The 22,189-nt window shown below is 43.0% G+C and overlaps 1 protein-coding gene across 4 annotated transcripts in view; it reads right to left on the bottom strand.

Annotated features, from left to right (window-relative positions):
* Positions 1-270: 270 nt before the first annotated feature.
* Positions 271-22,189, bottom strand: part of stac (SH3 and cysteine rich domain) — a 30,908-nt gene continuing 8,989 nt past the window's right edge. For all 4 annotated transcript variants that reach the window (XM_029125331.2, XM_029125329.2, XM_029125330.2 and 1 more), the window contains 9 exons: positions 17,467-17,600; positions 13,798-13,879; positions 13,395-13,501; positions 10,948-11,026; positions 9,883-9,959; positions 4,789-4,883; positions 3,279-3,330; positions 3,006-3,143; positions 271-2,377 (listed from right to left, as the gene is read on the bottom strand). In XM_029125331.2, the coding sequence (XP_028981164.1) occupies positions 2,279-2,377; positions 3,006-3,143; positions 3,279-3,330; positions 4,789-4,883; positions 9,883-9,959; positions 10,948-11,026; positions 13,395-13,501; positions 13,798-13,879; positions 17,467-17,600 (863 nt within the window). In that variant the 3' untranslated portion in view covers positions 271-2,278. The remainder of the gene's footprint in view (positions 2,378-3,005; positions 3,144-3,278; positions 3,331-4,788; positions 4,884-9,882; positions 9,960-10,947; positions 11,027-13,394; positions 13,502-13,797; positions 13,880-17,466; positions 17,601-22,189) is intronic.

Consider the following 22,189-nt stretch of genomic DNA (forward strand, 5'->3'; position numbering starts at 1 on the left):
GGCCTCTTGGTCACAGCAGACGGGTTCTTATGACACCAGCGCAGCGCCCCCCAGGTGAACCAAGACCCATCTCTGAGCTGCTATTATAGTTAGACAATAAGGCAACAGGGGGTTTGGAATATGGAAAATACACCGTACCACAGCAAATGGCTGTTTTAAGGCACGATACAACATGGAGTGCCTGGATAACCCCCTTAGTTATGACATATTGGCCCAGTATTTAGGTTGATGTGCTATTTACTGTCAATTCTGTAAATAACATCAAAACAATGATCATAAATATTTTTTATTTTGTGCAAACATTATATACAATGCGGTGGTCTTTGACATCCAATAAAGCCAAGTTTCAGTGTAGCTTGGAGAAGCTTAGAGAGATACATACATTTACAGACACACCTTTCCTTTAAAGGGACAGTTTGAGATTCCTATCAACTTTCCCGCAGTCAGAAGAACTGGATGCAGATGCAGTTTAATGTCCCTGCATCCAGTATGAAGGACATTAAATGTGTTTTCACAAGCTAATGTAGGAACTCCTAGCCTGCTAGAGGTTCCTATAGATTTAGCAACAGTGCTCTGACGCTAGTTAGCATTACCTAGCAAAACTACCTTGAAATATCTTCAAACCGGGCACAGACACATACAATTATATCCATCCATTTGTCTTTAGGGAAGTGGCTGGGGGTTTTCTTGCCCAATTTCCGAACTATCCTTTTAACAGTTCCTTTTAATAGCAATATTTTAACAGGTAAAATATTTCTATACATGAGGATGAACAAGAATACCTATAAGCACATCTGAGCAGAGGATGGAATGGAACAGGGCTGTGAGGGAAAAAGGGTACAAGCATTTCTTGAGCTGACCTAAAATGGTCTTCAGGTATTTGAGTAAAATTTAAGTCAAATTAAGATGTATTGAAGCTTCTCTAAAGATATTGTATATGACCTATACCCCAAATAATTTAGGTTTCACTGAAACTGTGTTCAAATGCCTTGACAATAACAGGTATGTAGAGTTTATGACATACATAAAAATACAATTCACCTAAACACTTAACAGAGGTTGCCTACTTCCTAAATTCACATAATGTATTATCAAATCTTTTATCCTGTCTTCATAACATAAAAGATTGTCTGCAGACTTAACTAGCGAATTAGGAATTCATTGTTTTAAAATATTCTGTTTTTCAGAAGGATCTTCAATGTAGTACTTTTTATGTTTCAAAGGTCACGTTTTTATGAAAAGCTTTGTCTTACAATAGTGTAAGCAGACAAAAAAATACATAGCTTGATTTGTGCAGAAATACTATTTATTTAAAGTGGGGTGAAATGCAAGAAAGAATGTCTCACCTGTGCTTGTGTGTCTCATTTAGACGGTGCCCCCCCACACCAGAGCCTCTTGTTCCTCTCCAAGCAACAAAGGCAACATATGGATGCTTTGTATCTCAGAGGGTCTCATGAAACCTCTCTCTGTCTGAGGAGAATAGGCCTGTAATCGTGAGCTACAGGCTTTCATATGAGCATACTGACAAATAAAAGGGCCTTCTATCTTCTATGCCTTTGATAAATATGCTGTTTGTAACCTCAACTGCTTGCTTTAAAGTTTAAAATAAAATGTGATTTCATTATTTCAGAACTTAATCTGGACCTATGGGCAGCTATGTGATTCAGTGAATAAGAGCTAGAACATTTGGGTGAAACATCCCGCAGTTTACACTAAATAAGCCAAAATATATATGCGTGAAGGTTACTAAAATATTCTGATGACAAATGCTTAGTTTTCTTGCTCTTTGTCAGCAGTAGACACAGGAGGACATTCAGACCCTTCATGCAGGATGTGTCACTCGTATGCTCTACTGGAAATCAAAGAAATAACAAACAATGCATAGCAGTCCTTTTAAAAATCTATCAAAACTCTAAAATATATATATATATTATCTTTATGAAGTTAAATTAAATCCAGTCGTTCAATGATCCATACTGTACAATAACAAAGTCAGGTTATCCAACTCAAAGTTTCCCCTCCAAGCTGAAATAGGGACAACACCATTCCGCTTGGTTGTAACAGCAACCTTCAGGTGTTTGGAGTAGCAGCTCAACAGAGTGTTTCCTCCATGGCGGACATTTTGGGGGGACATTTTGGAGGTGTACCCATCCTCCTTGCACCGAACAGGTTGGTGTCATAGCCGTACCTGTGTATCCTGAGAAAGGAGTATGCCACGAGACACCCCTCTCTCCTCCTCTTCATCTCTCCTCTCCTTGTCTTTCAGTTTATTCTTCAATCAGATGTTCTCCAGGACATCACAGGGCACATAGCCATTTTTCTTTCCACTGGCCACTCGGATAAACCCACTGTGTTCATCCTCACTGCTTACACAAATCTGGTAAAAGAAGAATAGTTTTATGATTTAATCTGGTGAAGGAGAATAGTCTCATGATTAAATCTGGTGAAAAAGACAGTTCTATGATTTAATCTTCTCATGATTTTGTTTTGTTTTCTAGTCCTCTAGAACCAAGGGGCTACTTGCTTGTATGAACTCCCTACTGAATCCAGAAAAGCCACTGCATAGCATTGTGGGAAAATGATTGGAGATGGCAAAGCCATTAACCATGCCATAATGATAATGCCATGGAAACAGGTTAACAGGGTTATAACTCCCAGTTGGTCAGCTCCTTTGAAAGGCAACGTTCCAAGAGGAAATCAGTGGACTGGGACCCACGACCTCCACAACCTATTGGACTTGGATAGCGTATAAACTATGATGTCCACGCTGCTGTGCCTCGATCACGAACTGCACCAAGAAAATATTTCATACCGTAAATAGTAAGAATTATGTTATTGTATATCAGTAAAACATCCACAGTCTTTGGACCATTATTAAGTATTTTATATGTATATCTTGTTTAGCTCTTTCCGGATTTTCCTGAACAGGTCGAGAAAGAGGTTGGCCATGGAGGAAGTCTCCGTCTGCCAGGACAATACTGAAATGTGACAGTCAGACCCTTTACCTGTCCCTCCTTCAAGGTGACCTGGCCTTGGTCCTTGCAGCCGATGTATGTGCGAATACACCTGAACACTCTGTCCTCGGCCTTCACCTGGTGAGCAAAGGCCGATGGAAAGAAACCGATCCTGTCCTCGATCACACCCTGAAACACAGTAACAGGTGAACACCAGCACAGCCGCTGGTTGCATCATCATGGCAGCAAAAACATGTTCAGTGTGCTGGTTCACAGTTGGTTACACCGTTTCTCCCTGAGGAGGAGAAACTCTTGAATACACACCTTCCACCAGTCATCGTTGGAGTCGTCCAGCAGCACAATTCTGTCTCCCGGTCTGAATTGGGAAAACATGTTGCAAAACAGAAATGCATGTCACTGGGTTAGTCTAATGCCAAAGCATGTGTGCACGGGGAGAATGGAGCTCAGCCTTTCTCTTTCTGTTTTAATATATTTGGACATATGGTTATTTGATCTAATCTCCAAACCACATTCGTTGATAAAGGTTGCCCAAATTAACAAATTACACACAGAAATTAAATAAATAGAAATGCAATTTCCTCATATGGAAAAAGATACACCCACAACTTTACCGTAATATATTTTGGCACCAGAACAGGTGCCAAAGATGAGATAATCATTAGAAAGTAACACATGTCGTAACACCACTGTGTGGTAACACAGCATGCCAGGATCAAAAGACCTGTCCTTAGTCCTCAAGCAAGAAAGCCCTCAAACAGTTGAAGCAGTACTGAAAGCAAGAGTTGCCATGTCACATGAAAGTCATTGTTCAGAATGACGCTGTGTTTTTCGGTGCATTTGATATTTAAAAGACTTTGACTTTGAAGAGTGGCCAAAAATTCCCTCCGTTAATGAAAGAGACAGAAGACAGACGATCATAATACCCTGCCGGTTATAATGAAGTTATCTCAGCCAAAGGCAGCAACACCAGCTACAGTCTTGGTGTACTTGTGAAGTACAGGCAATTTAGAGAAATCTGTTAAAATAGGTTACCTTTATCTGTCAAGTCTATTGAAGTGAAGATTACATATCCATATGTCTAAATATGGAAAAGAAGCCAACTGTCAAAGGGGTGAAGTAAATGTCCTGTAGTTTCACATGACTGTACTAAATGTTCCAATTTAGTTTTTTAATACATCAGGGTACCATACCCAAAACATTTGGCTTAACAGCGCTCTTCAGCATGCAGGTCATCAGGTCAAATCCCTAAAATATTCATGTAACTATATCCTAAAATAATGTTTTCTGGTTTGTGCCTACTTTATACGTACAGTGTGGCTTCATGGTTATTAAACAGAAAAGAATATCACACACACACACACACATCACAGACCATTACATGAACACGCATAACAAAATAGACCATGTTTGTTGATGTTGGATTGTAGAAGAACACTTACAAAGAACTGCTACCCTGAGCAGTGGTTAGACCCTTCAGACAGTCAGTTTATCTGGGTAACCCTGAGCAGTGGTTAGACCCTTCAGACAGTCAGTTTATCTGGGTAAACACAGTGTGTGTGTGTGTGTGTGTGTGTGTTCAGCGTTCAACGGACATCCGGATTACAGGAAAGGACCAGGTGAGGCCAAGGCCCTTTGAAAAGCCCTCAGACACGTATCCAGGTCTCCTAGTGAGCTGCTAGGAAGCAGTCCCACAAATCAGTGTATATGAGAGGGAACACAAACATATCACAGAGAAATAGAGGCTGGGGCGCTGAAGCCTGCCACCAGATTAACAGACGCGTTGACTGTGGGTGTGTGTGTTTGTGTCTATCACCTCATCTCCAGGTCTTGACTCTCCTGTGGTATGAATGTGAATAAAGCCACATAGGTGTTGAGCTGCAATATGTCCTTTTGCAGCCGCCTCCTCTCCTGCAAGGCACACACACACACACACACACACACACACACAGACACACACACGCACACAGACACACACAGACACACACACGCACAGAGACACACACAGACACACACACGCACAGAGAAAGACACACACGCACACACACACACACACACACACACAGAGACACAAACACACACACGCACAGAGAAAGACACACACAGAGAGACACAAACACACACACGCACAGAGAAAGACACACACGCAAACACATCCAGCCAGACACACACAGAGAGACACAAACACACACACAGACAGACAGAGACACACACACACACACACACAGACACACACACAGACAAATAGATACACACACACACACACACACACACAGACAAATAGATACACACACACACAGACAAATAGATACACACACACACACACACACAGACAAATAGATACACACACACACACACACACAGACACACAGCAGCTGTGAAAACCATCCTCCACACCAGAGGTGATGCATATATATATATCAGCATTACGGAAATGAAAAGGGGCTGGAAGCGGTGTTCAGGACTTTGTTGGGGGAAGTGTTAGCACAGTCACCACAGACACATTTCATTACTTTTTAATTAGCAAACACTGACACAATGACCACGAACAGGGTTCGGCAAACTACCGGACCGCTTTGTTTTGTTTTGCTTTGATTTTATATGGTGTTGAGGGAGCCGTACCAGACATTCAAGCCCCTTTCCGGTAAAAAGTTACTCTATAATCTACGTGACGAGTCGAAGACATGCAGGGAGTGGTTAAAGAGCTGTAAGCAGTCAACAAAAGTTTATGAGTTCTTTGTAAAACTCTGTAGTTCTTCTCTGTCATGAATTCCAAGAGAATCGTTACATGGAATCCACAATGTACATCATGCACTCAGTAAACAAGTCTAATTCTCCTCACAGACGGAACAGACATCATTTAAAATGTTCTGGGTTGCCCAGGGGAAATAAATGTCAGCCTCACAACACCCCAGAGGACGCCTGATATTGGTGATGGATGAGCAGAGTTAGTCTCCAGCACAGGCTGAAACGCCCTGTTGACCCTGGGAGAACAGATACTAAGGCACAGATTTGATCCATGATGGTAGACCAGCAGCATAATTGGGGCCTTTTCGGTCTGATGGCCCTGGGTGGATGTACATCTGATGGTCCTGGGTGGATGTACATCTGATGGCCCTGGGTGGATATGCATCTGGTGGCCCTGGGTGTATACATCTGATGGCCCTGTGTGGATATACATCTGATGGCCCTGGGTGGATATACATCTGAAGGCCCTGGTTGGATGTACATCTGATGGCCCTGATGGCCCTGGGTGTACATCTGATGGCCCTGGGTGGATATGCATCTGGTGGCCCTGGTTGGATGTACACCGGGTGGCCCTGGGTGGATGTACATCTGATGGCCCTGGGTGGATGTACATCTGATGGCCCTGGGTGGATATACATCTGATGGCCCTGGGTGGATGTACATCTGATGGCCCTGGGTGGATATACATCTGATGGCCCTGGGTGGATATACATCTGATGGCCCTGGGTGGATATACATCTGATGGCCCTGGGTGGATATACATCTGATGGCCCTGGTTGGATATACATCTGGTGGCCCTGGTTGGATGTACACCAGGTGGCCCTGGGTGGATGTACATCTGATGGCCCTTGGTGGATACACATCTGATGGCCCTTGGTGGATACACATCTGATGGATCTGGGTGTATATACATCTGATGGCCCTGGGTGGATATAAATATGATGGCTCTGGGTGGATACACATCTGATGGCCCTTGGTGGATACACATCTGATGCATCTGGATGGATACACATCTGATGCATCTGGATGGATACACATCTGATGGCCTTGGCTGGATATACATCTGAAGGCCCTGTGTGAATATACATCTGATGGCCCTGGGTGGATATACATCTGATGGCCCTGGGTGGATATACATCTGATGGCCATGGCTGGATATATTAGCAAAATTAGCATTTTGCCGTTCCAGATCTGTGTAATGAGCAGCAAAATAGCTCTACACAGTGTTGTAGAAATGTATATGACACACAGACAACATCTTCTCAGCTCAACTACATAGAGTGGAAAAAACCACTTAACATATTTCAGCAAGCTGGCAAGTAGAAATTGCATGTTGTAAAAGTTTGTGTGTTTGTATGTGTGTGCTTGTTTTCATACCTGTTCAGATCCAAAATTCACCCAAATGTTACATAAAAACAAGAAACGTGTTAAAAAGTCAGGACTTTTGGTTAGGTATAACATTTATGTTTTTTAAGTGAAAGTTAGGGTTAGAGTAAGGGTTTAGAAAAACAGTTTTTTCATTAAAAAAATAACAAATTAAAACATGTTGTGTGTTTGTGTATGTGCACATGCCTGCAAGTGTGTGCACGTTCACGTGCATGCTTGTGTATCTTTGCATTCTACCTGTGTTTTATCTGTACTCAATGGGTTTTTCTAAAGCTGACAAGACGTAAAAAGAATGATAAGAACATCCTAGAAATATTAAATTATTAAATTTAACATTCTGGAACCCTATATGAGTTTAGGGTTATACTGTAGGGGGCAATGTGGAGTTTGAAATCAATCAATCAATCACATTTATTTATAAAGCCCTTTTTACAACAGCAGTTGTCACAAAGTGCTTTACAGAGACACCCGGCCTAAAATGGTTTGGGTTATACTGTAAGGGGGCAATGTGGAGTTTGAAATGGTTTGGGTTATACTGTTGGGGGCAATATGGAGTTTGAAATGGTTTGGGATATGCTATTGGGGGCAATATGGAGTTTGAAATGGTTTGGGATATACTGTTGGGGGCAATATGGAGTTTGAAATGGTTTGGGTTATACTGTTGGGGGCAATATGGTGTTTGAAATGGTTTGGGATATACTGTTGGGGGCAATATGGAGTTTGAAATGGTTTGGGTTATACTGTTGGGGGCAATATGGTGTTTGAAATGGTTTGGGATATACTGTTGGGGGCAATATGGAGTTTGAAATGGTTTGCCAACTTTCACTGAGATGAATCCATGATTTTTCAGCTGTCAGCTGCGTGCAGAAAAATAAATACTGCAAAGACCAAAGGCTCTAGATACAAACACTTGGGTCAGAGCCTGCTCATATCTGTGTTTATCATTTTTATCTGAGAGAGAGATGTTTTTCTCCTAAATCCTGGGAAAGTCAATTGTGTTGGGAGCCTGGCCAAGAGTAGAATACTGATGGACAAAGGATCAGCTCAGGCTGAAGACCACCAGCAAGGCAAGTTCTCAGAGGCTTTCAATGGAATACTGTCTTATCTGCATCCCTAACCCCCAAAGGGGCGCCGGCCACAGTGCCACAGCCGTACTGTAGGTACAACCCATAATCATTGTGCTGAACACACGTTTAGACTCTAGCTAATGACGGCCTGCTCCTGTGCTGTTCACTCCAGCCTTCTGGTGGGCAGCTTTCAGCCCTGGGCTGCAGGGAACAGAATGCATGGTCTAAACTAACCTAGTTCAGGGGTGGCATTGTCTTTAGGATTCTATGATGTGTGCCTTGTATTATTTTATCTGTTAACAATCATGTTGATCATGTTAACAATCCCAAATAAAATGAAATCGAATAGCAATTCTGGGTTCTTTAATAATATATTTATTAAAATATATTAATATATTTTTTTAAATCTACCGCCAAAGATTGACCCAGTTTCTTTCTCTTTTTCCATTTTCCCACACATCCTGTCAAATCCCACCTAACTGGAGAAAGAAAATGTGTACGTCTCTAGTCATTCATTGCTCACTTTTAAGTTCAATTTAAGATAAATAGACTGGTTTGCTGTCCATAAGTACTTTCAGCCAATCACTCCCATTACCTTATAATGTTAATGTCACCTTTAGCAATAGATTCCTTCATTCCATAGTAGAGTTTCACAAGGGTTTTATCGGTATTACATGATTCAATCCTGCCTAAAACATAAACCTTTTCCTCAGGAGTACCTCAATGTTTCCTGTTACATCGTTCAATCCTGCCCAAAACGTAAACCTTTTCCTCAGGAGTACCTCAATGTTTCCTAATTAAATCGTTCAACCTTGCCCAAAACATTGGAAAGGAAGATTTTGAGTGAGGAACCTGAGGGGTTAAAATTAAGAGACCACTGCAAATTGAACGCTTCCGGTCTTCACTCAAAACTTTCCTTTTCAACTTTTTTGTAAAGAAAATAATAAGGTGCAGTCGTCTCTTAATTATTTCCGGAGCTGTATATCAATGTGTTTGCTTGCAGGAAACATTTACACTGGACAACGGACAGCCAGGGGCTAAGAGATCATCTAAGAGGTAAAATTCGGCAGCATCCACAAACAACAGGTGTTCAGAATAGAGTAAGTCAGTGTGCTCCACTGAAGAACATTACCTCAGCATTTTCCTGTTCCATATTAGAAGTTAGAAGTCATTATTTGTCAAGACGAGCTCTCACAGCTCTCTCATTATTTATTTACAGCAGCAATTTATGTGCTCAGTCATAAAAGAGTGAAACGACCAAGACATGGGAGCGGTTGATAAGGCAGGCGCCTTCGCTAAAGTTATTTGTGGCCTCATAAAACAATGGTGAAATCACAACAATCCTTAACTTGACGTTGGTCTGTTCCACTGTTCCAGTGTTGTTAAGCAAGACATTTACTGATCCATTTTCTCTTTCTGTTGCTTTCTTCAGTGGTATATTTATTTTCCTTCTACTGGCCCCTGGTTTTAAAGCATCTACAGTAGGTGTCCCAGGATGAGGCCTCCTGGATGAGTTAACTATACAATCAAACAATTTTAATGGGAAATAAATATCTATAATCCCCATAGTATTTAACAGGTATGCTTTAACGGGAATGACGTAAATGACAAGGTCATTGACCAATAAGAAGGAGCTCTGTGTGGAAGTTAATCTCGGCTGCCTGTAGAGTTATTGATAGTATATTTACTGTATTGTTTGGTCTCCTTACCAGTGAATCATCAGGTTTCCTCTCGGCCATGTGGCAATAAGGGATAGTCTCCATTCCGTTGTCAAGTGATGTGAATACTGGAAAAGCAAAAGACATTGGCAAACACCTCAATCAATAAAGACGGTAGTGACAAATTAAATATTGACCCACTGATAGACTTGGGAGAGACCTGGGTTTGACAACAGTGGGATTTTAAATGCTGAATATCAAACAAAAACAGCGTAACATTGATTTTTCAAACTGTGTTTTATACTTAAAATATCTGGTAACTGTATGGTTAAGAAGATAATCCTCAGTGTTTTTATGGCAAAAAGTGAAAAACACAGCGTTTTATCTGTCTCTAAACTTGTAGGCCAGATTATATTTATCTGTCTCTATCCTTGTAGGCCAGATTATATTTATCTGTCACTATCCTTGTAGGCCAGATTATATTTATCTGTCTCTATCCTTGTAGGCCAGATTATATTTATCTGTCTCTATCCTTGTAGGCCAGATTATATTTATCTGTCTCTATCCTTGTAGGCCAGATTATATTTATCTGTCTCTATCCTTGTAGGCCAGATTATATTTATCTGTCACTATCCTTGTAGGCCAGATTATATTTATCTGTCTCTATCCTTGTAGGCCAGATTATATTTATCTGTCACTATCCTTGTAGGCCAGATTATATTTATCTGTCACTATCCTTGTAGGCCAGACGATATTCTTCTGCAGCACTTGAAATGGAATTGTGCCATTTGTCAACTTCAACAGGTTTGTTTTTTCAGCTTAATTTTTACAGATGAATGCTACTTCATGCAAAAGGTCACAGCCATCGACTTATAACACATTCATTTTATTTTACTTTGAGTTATTTCACTGAGCACTGTATATTTAAGTAGCAAGTACACAAATCCAAAAGCAATACATTCAGTTAAATTAAACACAGCTCAGTTTAAGGAAAAACTGTCTCATATAAGGTTGTAGTCATACCATTTGGTAGTCAGTAATGTTTAATTCATAATGTTAATGCATAACATATGTTAATTTCCCAGAGCCACAAACAACTGTTGTCTCGATACTCACCTTCATCACTGCTCTTCCTGGCGAGTTCATGTCTACTGCCGTGAGCGACGGTCTCTTCTGGAACCTGGGCCAAGTCTGCCTGTGGGAGTGGCCAGAAACCATTAGATGGAAATGATGGATTGATGCTGATTATTTGCTGTTTAAATAAACACTCCCGGCTCCACTCTCGTATGTCAACAACTAGAAGAAAACAACAAGGATGTTACAAAGAACCAACAAGCCTTGTACTGCCTCTGTCTGTTCCCCAGCTTGCTTTTGACAAAGACATTGGTGTCCCTCTCAACTGAATTTGACATCCTGATGCTCCCCTGAAGACAAAATGGTTGCCCACTGCTGTTTTTTTATACTGTAGACAGGTACTCAAAGCACACATGCAAACAATCCTCACACACACTAACCCATATAAAGAAACACACAAACACTGCTTTCTACAATGTAAATGTTTTCCACACACTGCAAAGAATCGTAGAGGGAGGTCTACATGTAGGGTCACCAAAAAAGCTTTTATATTATCTTGAATTTACAAAAGCAGCTCAGTGGAGGTTGAAAACACTGACCAATAGTTGGCAGCGGTTGAAAGGATCGTAACAGCACTGATTCAAGCCACAGATAGTGTGAGATGTACACTGATACTCTGCAGAGGAGTAGCAGAGGAGAAAGGTGCTCTACTGTTTTAGTTTTTTGCAAACAGCAATGTTTACTCCTCTCTGTCAAAGAGCTCTTTAATCTGAAAACTTTTCATCAGCAGATATTGCTCCGGGAATAATTATTCCAATTCTTTATCTTCACCATCTCCCCTGGCATAGACTTCCTTTATTGGTCATAAGCACTCCACATTTGCTGTATCTGAGTACAGCATCAGTCATATCCAGGCATATCTGAAGATTTGGATTAAGCATCCAAGAAGAACACCTGGTTTGAAGCTGCTGTACTGTAGCTACTCATTCTCCAGGTTCTTGATGAACAGTCATTGCATTCCATTCAATCCGTTAAGTAAGAGTCAGTGCTAGGTAGTTTTGTCCCACACTTTAATGTGCAACTTTTCGTCCAGCTGAATATTACATAAAGTATAAAGTACATAATGTATTCATTCAACCCGTCCGCCATGCTCCCAGGCTGCAGGGTAGAAAATTGTGATCGATCAGTGGTCAATTAGGCTGGGATATCAGCCACCATGCACTGCTAGAGCAGCATGTTTTCTGGGCACCATTTCTCCCCTAATCCACAGAGTCTCTACGCTCAGACCCTCAGTCTGTCACTGTAGGGAAAGATGAAAGAGAACCAGCATCAAAGAAATAACAACATCAAATAAACACTTCGAAAATCACCTGCTTAACGACCGTCATATCAGGAGCCTAACCACAGCAGTGACATCTAACCACAGCAGTGACATCTAACCACAGCAGTGACATCTAACCACAGCAGTAACACCTAACCACAGCAATGACATCTTACCATAGCAGTGACATCTAACCACAGCAGTGACATCTAACCACAGCAGTGACACCTAACCACAGCAGTGACATCTAACCACAGCAATGACATCTAACCACAGCAGTGACACCTAACCACAGCAGTGACATCTAACCACAGCAGTAACATCTAACCACAGCAATGACATCTTACCATAGCAGTGACATCTAACCACAGCAGTGACATCTAACCACAGCAGTGACACCTAACCACAGCAGTGACATCTAACCACAGCAATGACATCTTACCATAGCAGTGACATCTAACCACAGCAGTGACATCTAACCACAGCAGTGACACCTAACCACAGCAGTGACATCTAACCACAGCAATGACATCTTACCATAGCAGTGACATCTAACCACAGCAGTGACACCTAACCACAGCAGTGACACCTAACCACAGCAATGACATCTAACCACAGCAGTGACACCTAACCACAGCAGTGACACCTAACCACAGCATTGACACCTAACCACAGCATTGACATCTAACCACAGCAGTGACACCTAACCACAGCAGTGATACCTAACCACAGCATTGACACCTAACCACAGCATTGACACCTAACCACAGCAATGACACCTAACCATAGCAGTGACACCTAACCATAGCAGTGACACCTAACCACAGCAATGACATCTAACCACAGCAATGACATCTAACCACACCAGTGACACCTAACCACAGCAGTGACACCTAACCACAGCAGTGACACCTAACCACAGCAGTGACACCTAACCACAGCAGTGACATCTAACCACAGCAGTGACACCTAACCACAGCAGTGACACCTAACCACAGCAGTGACATCTAACCACAGCAGTGACATCTAACCACAGCAGTGACATGGCTATGTGTTTGTTATGCATGTCCTCACATTGCTGATGGGCCAGTTTCCCTAAATGACTGTCAGGCGGTGAATATGGGATGAGGTGGTGGCTTCAATATACTGCGTTTGTTGTTGTTCTTACAGAGTTTCTGTGGGGGGACTCGGAGCCGCTGGTTCTCTTGTTTCTTTGGGCCAACGACGTCCCGAACCGGAGAGCTTCATACACAGGGTCCACTTTACTGCCACAAGCTGAGAAGACCACAGACAGGAGAACCTGGCATCACACCAAATGGACAACCCATGCCCTGGGAACTGTGTATAGTGTTTTGATATTTACTGTGTTTGGATATTTTGAAAGGCAGGCCTATGTACAGTACTTAAAATCCTTTTTCCTTGCCTGACAGCGGTTGTAATAATACGCTGTATGTTTGGAAGCAAACTTCCACTGTCTTACCAATAATTTGCTGGGTATCTTCTCATCTTCTGGACTGTCAGCTGCTTATGCCCCATAGTATAATCAAGGCGAAGGGGAAGAGAAGGCTTACCTATGGGCATGACTTCTTTGATGCAGCCAAACTGCTCTGTTATTAGCAGTGGTGAGCTGTAGTACCGCCGAAAGCCCTTGGGCTATGGAGGGGAGAAGAGACAGATTCAGAGAGGACAGGAATGTGGTTCATGGTGACCAAGGGATCGACGCATCAACAAATAGCAAAGCATAGCACCAACAAAAAGACATTAGGGCCACGGCAAAACCCAATTAATCTCTGCTAGTTTCACAAACTGTACTTTAGTGCTAGTCTGATTCTGTTTCTTCATCCAGCGACACAACATCATCGAGAATAACCTGTTAGCTGAGGTGGCATTTCAGACACACTGGCCAACTCGCTGACATCCTGTGTTCTACCTCAGTCGTGCTAAACACTGTTAATTTATGTTTACATAACGTAACGACATGGGGCGAAGAATTGGAACAGGTACATTTAATGGCCCACATCTATTGTCTCTAAGTAGCAGAGCTCATCTCTGATCAGTTTAGCCTTTTTACACAATGCTGCAGATGTGTACAATAAAATAAACCCATGCCTTGCAAAAGTATTCAGACCTGTGACCAGATCACTCATTTCACTGAATAACAAATGGTACATTGAAATTTTGTTCTGCTCGATATTTTATTTTAATAATGGTACATTGAAATATACAAATATCAAGCAGATATACTGTATATTAAAGTGCTATTTCTATAAATGCTATATGTTTATATAAAACAGGATGTGTTTGCTTTGCTGTTATCACACATCACATTCTCCACGTACCAAGTCCAAATACGGACCGACAGTCCAGACGTCGATCCAAACGTCTGCATAACCATGATATGCCTGTGTTTAGCATCAACCAGACAACCCCCTGTCTCCATCATTGCAGTCTCTTAAAACAACGACATTCACCTCGGTTTCGTTCCAGGGGAGGTCATCTGATGATTGGGTTTGATCCGATAATGAAATCAACTCATTGTGGTTCAGTGCTTTGAAGACAGAGATGAATCACTAGGCGAGTTCTGCAATCAGCAGGTGGATTCAAGCCTTATCGGAGAAAATCACTGACGTCTATAAACATCTGTGTCAGTTGAATTAGAAATTACCTTCAGATTTCAAAGGCCCAATGACCCCGACACCACTGTTCAAAGGCCCAATGACCCCGATGACACTGTTCAAAGGCCCAATGACCCTGACGACACTGTTTAAAGCAGAAGAGGTCTTTCGTGGCCATTCTGTTTGTTTACATTTTGTATAATCAACCAGGGGTTCTGGCAATCTGCACTTTATTTGCCTTGATTCATTCTGTATTTCCCCCTGCTCATAACAAGAAGCTAAAAATAAGCAACTTGAAGAACCACTCAAGTGCTGCCCTACTGTATGTCAGGTCTTCTCAATCGCAGGCTCTTTAATGAAAAGGTTAACAGTGACCAGTGTTTTATGTGCATATCTGTCTGATCCATGAGTCCACTGAAACAAATCTGCCCGGATTAACATGGAATAAATTAGGTTTGTACGATAGCTGTTCAAAAACATGTCCATAATGTTGTGACAGCAACGATTAGTGTTTGCCAATTATTCCAGGTCCTGGGCCTATTTCTTAGCTGATTCGATGATACATTATACTTATTTTAGGATGTCTTGTATCCAGGCCATATTTGTTATATCTGTAGAAACACTAAGAAAGAATGCTATTAAACCAGCCAACCTGTCGAATGCACTCAGAGTAGCACTGTTACGACCCATTATGGCATAATAAATCAAGCAACACATCATGATATATCATGTATCATACATCATCATGATATATGTGTGGTTTCAAGATAATCCCAAGCACTGCTGACCAAACTCTCTTGCCAAGATAAATAAGCAGGGTTGTAGAATTACAACCTGCCAAGTTTAGAGAAACCTTAATTTAGAGCCAGTCCCATGGGAGCATATTCTCTTTTTCTGCTTGACCCCTCAACCTCATTTTCCACTCCTGAAATCTGATTCCTATCTCCATAAGCTCAATCCTCATGGCTCAAGGCAGCTCATGGAAAAAGAAAAAGAAGAGGCCAAGAAAAGGCTTAAATTATCTTCCTGTATCCTATGCAATCTCACGGTTCACAAGGTTCACTGAACCCCATGTCAATCCTGATCAATCCAATCCTTCGTACTTCCCATTTTCAGGTAAATTATTGACTTGAGCCCACCGATCCCCAGTCGAGCCCGGTCAGCTTCCGCCCCACAGGGACAACCAAACACTGGAAATGGGAATCACACAAGGGCGGAATCTCACAAGCTGTATATTTTTCCACGTAGGCCGTGTGATTCAGTGTGAATGACTAAAAAGCCCCAGTGCAGTCATGACCGCCAGTTTCCCAGTGGAAGACGGCAAAATAACAGACGGGTCTTGGCATGGTCTGCAACCGGCACCCTTCCTCAATAAACACCCTGGTATGTAATCAAATGGAGTTAACATGCAAGCTCACAGTTCCCAGACGGAGAGGAACAAGGGAGGGGAGGAACCCGGTCAGACATTCAGATGTGTGGCCCGCGGTGGTCTGGGCTGGGTAATGACGCGGGTATACAGAAATGCTCTAGAAATGCGGTCTCCTGTCCCGATTTTTACCATACTGGTCTCACATGTGGTTCACACCGCTGCCAACTGTGCTCATAGGTGTGGAGAAGTTGTAACATGAAACACAAATACAAAATCCCAGGGTTCACTTGCTGATCTGGTACACAACAATGCCACAGAGTCATTCTGAGCTCAGATTTGGAGACAAAAGGAGTCGGGTGTGTTCGACATTCATTTTGCTATATATTTTTTTATTTGCCTGGACAAGGCGTTATCATTTTTTTTATGTTCCGTTAAGAATGTCTTTAATGTTGATTGAACAGGCTACTACACCTACTCTGGCAGGACAGTCGGGGTAACAGCTGTTGTTGAGTGGGATATTTATTTTAAACAGGCACTAGTTAATTGTTTATTCATAAATGTTTTAGGTTCGATATTTAAATGTAGAATTTTAAGCTTCCAGGTACAAGTTACCAAATCAATATCCAATGGCATTCTCTCGTCCAAGAGCTTTCTCCTGCCATGCCACATTTCTGCCTACACAGTTCCCCAGCCTTCAGCCAGGTGTGGTACGGATGTATTCCCGTGCTCCAGCAGCTCCTTGTGGATGCTCTGGTACCTGTAAGCTCAATTGAGATAGAAGGCCAGAGAGTGTGTTCCCTCAGGCGTGTAAGGATTCTGGTGGAAAAACCTCAATGTTGTGCAGCGTGATTCGAACAAGAACGCCTTCCCCTGTCAGAGTAGCTCACAGATATCGTTATGTGTCTGCATCCAGGACCAAGGAAGTGACAGTTGGACAATATCTGCGTCCAGTACCAAGGAAGTGACAGTTGGACAATGCTAACTTATCACAAACACTGAAGGTCCACAGGAACACATGACTTGCCATTTGGTCCTCATAGACGTCCCGTCACGACAACCTTTTCGACATCTTTGTTCTTGTCAAATTCTCTGGCGAACGGGGGACAACATGACCAGGACAAAGATTGCAAAGACGATCGATGGTGACAGCGATTATTTTGTTTTTCGACGACACCGAAAGGAGAGACGATGATGAAAGAACAGAGTAGCGGTAGGGCCACTTGTACATGCAACTGTGTAACGATGTGGACTCTCACCAGCTTGCCTTGACACCGCTGCTGTCCAACTCCTTTCTCACACTTGTGGTGGATACTCATCTTGCAGGCTTTACAGCGGAGGCCGTGTTTGGCCGTGTTCCCTGCCAGCATCACCACGTGCTTGGAGGTGGTCCCTGTCGAAAAACACACACATTGACATTTTACATTTGAAGGGCATCACCTCAAATTACTCACGAGACAGAATACCAATTCCAAAATAGTCACTACCTCAATGCTGTCCCTGGCAGAATTGACAGGACACAGTCACGGCATTCCCCTGGCCTATGGGTGGATATATGTAGGGACAGTGAGTTTCCCCTGGCCTATGGGTGGATATATGTAGGGACAGTGAGTTTCCCCTGGCCTATGGGTGGATATATGTAGGGACAGTGAGTTTCGCCTGGCCTATGGGTGGATATATGTAGGGACAGTGAGTTTCCCCTGGCCTATGGGTGGATATATGTAGGGACAGTGAGTTTCCCCTGGCCTATGGGTGGATATATGTAGGGACAGTGAGTTTCCCCTGGCCTATGGGTGGATATATGTAGGGACAGTGAGTTTCCCCTGGCCTATGGGTGGATATATGTAGGGACAGTGAGTTTCCCCTGGCCTATGGGTGGATATATGTAGGGACAGTGAGTTTCCCCTGGCCTATGGGTGGATATATGTAGGGACAGTGAGTTTCCCCTGGCCTATGGGTGGATATATGTAGGGACAGTGAGTTTCCCCTGGCCTATGGGTGGATATATGTAGGGACAGTGAGTTTCTTCATCCTGATAACTGTCATTTTGTCACAGTCACTGCAGGTCTATTTACTTGCGGCCTGTCGTCCATGCTATCCCTCTCGGACACGACAGCATTCATCTTGAGAGTGCTGCCGGACCAGACCCGTCTTACCAGGCTGAATGATCCCTCCTGTCTCAGCTTCCATGCCGTTTCATTGATGTGTGAGTCACAGGAGTCTGACTAAATGAAGATTAATTGGGCCTAATTGTGTTTGGTAGTTATGGAACAGAAGACAGGGAGCGGAAAAGAGAAAGTGAAAAAGAGAGCAGAAGATATAGAGTTGAAAAGGGAGGCGAGCACTGTAGAGAATCTTGTTTGGGTGACGAAGCCCTGTTGATGATAACAGATGCTTGGCATCATCATTCTGACTGGCTGCCAAATGTTAATAAATTGTATTTTGGGTTTGGGGAATCGGCCGTATGCTTTGGCTGTCTGTAAGCAAAGTTTTTCTTCCTCAGACATTTGCCATTGAGGACCCTATCATTAGATGCTCTCAGCCAGAGACAACAACAATGTCAAAGCATACGTTGTGGTTTAAATTGTGCTAGGGTCAATTAAACGTAAAAATGTGATGTTCAGATTTCATATAATGGGATACTTCAGGATTTACCCAGTCAGGTTATCCTCAATACCATGTGCTGGGCCTGGATTCAACTGAAACGGACAGTACCACCAAGATAGATATAACATTAAGGTCTCTGTAGATCTCTATGCACCAACAGTGGAAGATTGAACAAGTGCAACAGATTCTCGTTTTTATGATTATCAGTAAACATTAGCAGACGTATAAAATATTTAGTATTTCAGCCTTTTAGGGCTTTAGATGACCAACAACCCAGTATTTGGAGTCGTGAGGAATTGCTATACTTCACACAAGACTTCCAGAAACAAGAAGACATTTACAGAAGTACATTTGGTGAGCTTGCAAGCTTGTTTAAATTGAAAATGTTGCTGCAAGAATTTGGAAAGTTAAGCCTGAATGTAAATTGAGAATATGCTACCATCAACTGCATAAATGTTATCAAGGAATTTTTCTGACTCTTGGGTAATTACAGAAATAGCTCAAATCCAGAAATATCGCTTTTGGAAATAGGAAAAACCACACCTGAAACATTCCATCTCCACCCTTGTGAACAATCAACTAATTTACAACTCTTCCCGTCTTGACAATCAACTAATTTCCTACTCCACCCTTCTTGACAATCAACTTATTAACTACTCCACCCTTCTTGACAATCAACTAATTAACTACTCCACCCTTCTTGACAATCAACTAATTAACTACTCCACCTTTCTTGACAATCAACTAATTTATTACTCCACCCATTTTGACAATCAACTAATTTACTACTCCACCTGTCTTGACAATCAACTAATTTCCTACTCCACCCGTCTTGACAATCAACGAATTTACTACTCCACCCGTCTTGACAATCAACTAATTTACTACTCCACCCTTCTTGACAATCAACTAATTTACTACTCCACACTTCTTGACAATCAACTAATTTACTACTCCACCCACTGCCAGTAAATGGCAAATTAATTTCTGAAATTTCGTATCCCTCCATCACTGTCTTCTTCTTCTCAGTTTTTGTCTCTAAACTCACCGCAGAGAAGCAGAGATCAGCAAGACGCCCACCCCAACCCTGAGTCCTCATTCCCCCCTACCAATCCTGCCACAACCAAGCCACTATCCTCCCAAACTGTCAGGCTCTGCTAACCATCTGAGCCATCAAGTACTGGACTGGGACTGTTACCACAGCTATGGGACTGTTACCACAGAACTGACACTGTTAACACAGGACTGCGACTGTTACAGGAATGTGAATGTTACCACAGAACTGGGACCATTAGAGGCATGGGACTGTTACCACAGGACTGGGACTGTTACCACAGAACTGGGACAGTTACAGGACTGGGACTGTTACCGCAGGACTGGGACTGTTACCACAGAACTGGGACAGTTACAGGACTGGGACTGTTACCGCAGGACTGGGACTGTTACCACAGAACTGGGACAGTTACAGGACTGGGACTGTAACCACAGGACAGGAAGTGTTGCCACAAGACTGCACTAAACAAAACTGCAGTTAACCACCACGGATAAAACTAAATGTCCTAAGTATGTTTTTATATCCCACGTGTAATCACAATCGTTATCATATCCATAGCGATCCCATTTTCGTTTCTGACCGTCTAATTGATTGGCTGAGTACCCTATATTACAGGGTGTCCCTATAAAACCTCTGATGTGTCTTTCACAAAGAGGCCTGAGTGGTAAAACGCTATGTTCAAACTTCTGGACGAGTGCCTCTTTGACAGTCAGCGATGTGCCATGGCACAGTCCCCCATGTCATTTATCTGGCCAAAATATCAGCTTTTGGAACTTAATTGATTAATCGATGAGCACATGCAGACGCAGCTGAAAGTCGCATGTGTGAAACTATGCATGTGTGAACACATAAAAGCCTGATCAATTACTTGGCCTCACACCGAGGTAGAGTGGACCCCAGTGTTTTAGAGCTCTGTCGATATCCTTGTAGATTTATAGTCCACGATAACAGTGGAATCTGGATTAGGGTGAGATTTGATACAAGCCGAAATTAGTCTACAGCAGAACGCAATCCCTAGGCTGAGAACTGACAACTCTCATTTGGAGAGGGCTAAATCAGGTCGGCCTGATGAAACTGTCTGGCTCTCTGCCTCTTGACTAAACTGAAAAAGATTCTTAACTAATGAATTGCTGGCATGTGACACTTCACGTTTCAGTGCTTGGATTGATCTGGTTCTCATCAGTATTGACTGGAGTACCAGCAGCCTAGCGCCTAAAACCTGATTAAAAGAGGAAAATAATTAGCCTTTCAAAAGCCTTGGCTAATACGGAAGGAGGCAAGTCTTGTTTCTGTTAGGCAGCTTGATTTATAAGTACACTCTGTGGACGGGACGCGAGGCTATCAGTCTTGGTATCCAGAATTCCAATCTCAGGAAATCACGGCACTAATTAATATGTATCACTGCTCTAGTGTACATTTTCTACCTGATGGCACATTCACAACCTTCTGTCTCTCGTCATGACACAGTCCCTCTCGACCGGCTAGGACCCTTGACACTGACACAGCAAAGGCCCAATGAAACCGCTGTCAAGTAGTTGTTGAATGGGTGGGGCTCTTGAGTGGGTGGGGCTCTAGAGTGGGTGGGGCTCTTGAATGGGTGGGGCTGTTCTTCCTTGCAGTAACGTGGAGGAAATACTTGAAGCCCTCATGAGACCAGTGCTGTGATGCTGTTCCAGGGTGTACCTTTTGAACGAAGCCGTCCCAGCCCCCTCTTCACTCGGACCTGGTATGTGTTGGTGGATGGTGGCTGCTGGGATGAGCTGCTGAGGAACTGACCCAGACATATTCTAACGGGAAAACCAATCACTCTGTGGCGGCATTTGCTCTCTCGGGGATCTTAATGGGCCATTTTTCATTCACACCAGATTAATAGCTTGGACAATTGCCAGGCCTAAATCCCCTCTTCCTCCCTCCGTCGTCTCTCTTCACACCCTGCATGTACACGCCCAAACCTTGATCCAGTGAATTGACACAATGACCTATTACGCTTCCCCTGCTGCCTGCCTGTGTGAAGGACATCACCGTTCCCTCACCCTCCCTCTGTTTCTGTGCTCCGTTCCCTCACCCTCCCTCTGTTTCTGTGCTCCGTTCCCTCACCCTCCCTCTGTTTCTGTGCTCCGTTCCCTCACCCTCCCTCTGTTTCTGTGCTCCGTTCCCTCACCCTCCCTCTGTTTCTGTGCTCCGTTCCCTCACCCTCCCTCTGTTTCTGTGCTCCGTTCCCTCACCCTCCCTCTGTTTCTGTGCTCCGTTCCCTCACCCTCCCTCTGTTTCTGTGCTCCATTCCCTTACACCACTTCAAACAGGGATCTGCACCATTAATT

Source organism: Esox lucius, chromosome 15 (assembly GCF_011004845.1).
Source record: "Esox lucius isolate fEsoLuc1 chromosome 15, fEsoLuc1.pri, whole genome shotgun sequence".
In the NCBI taxonomy this organism is placed as follows: domain Eukaryota; kingdom Metazoa; phylum Chordata; class Actinopteri; order Esociformes; family Esocidae; genus Esox; species Esox lucius.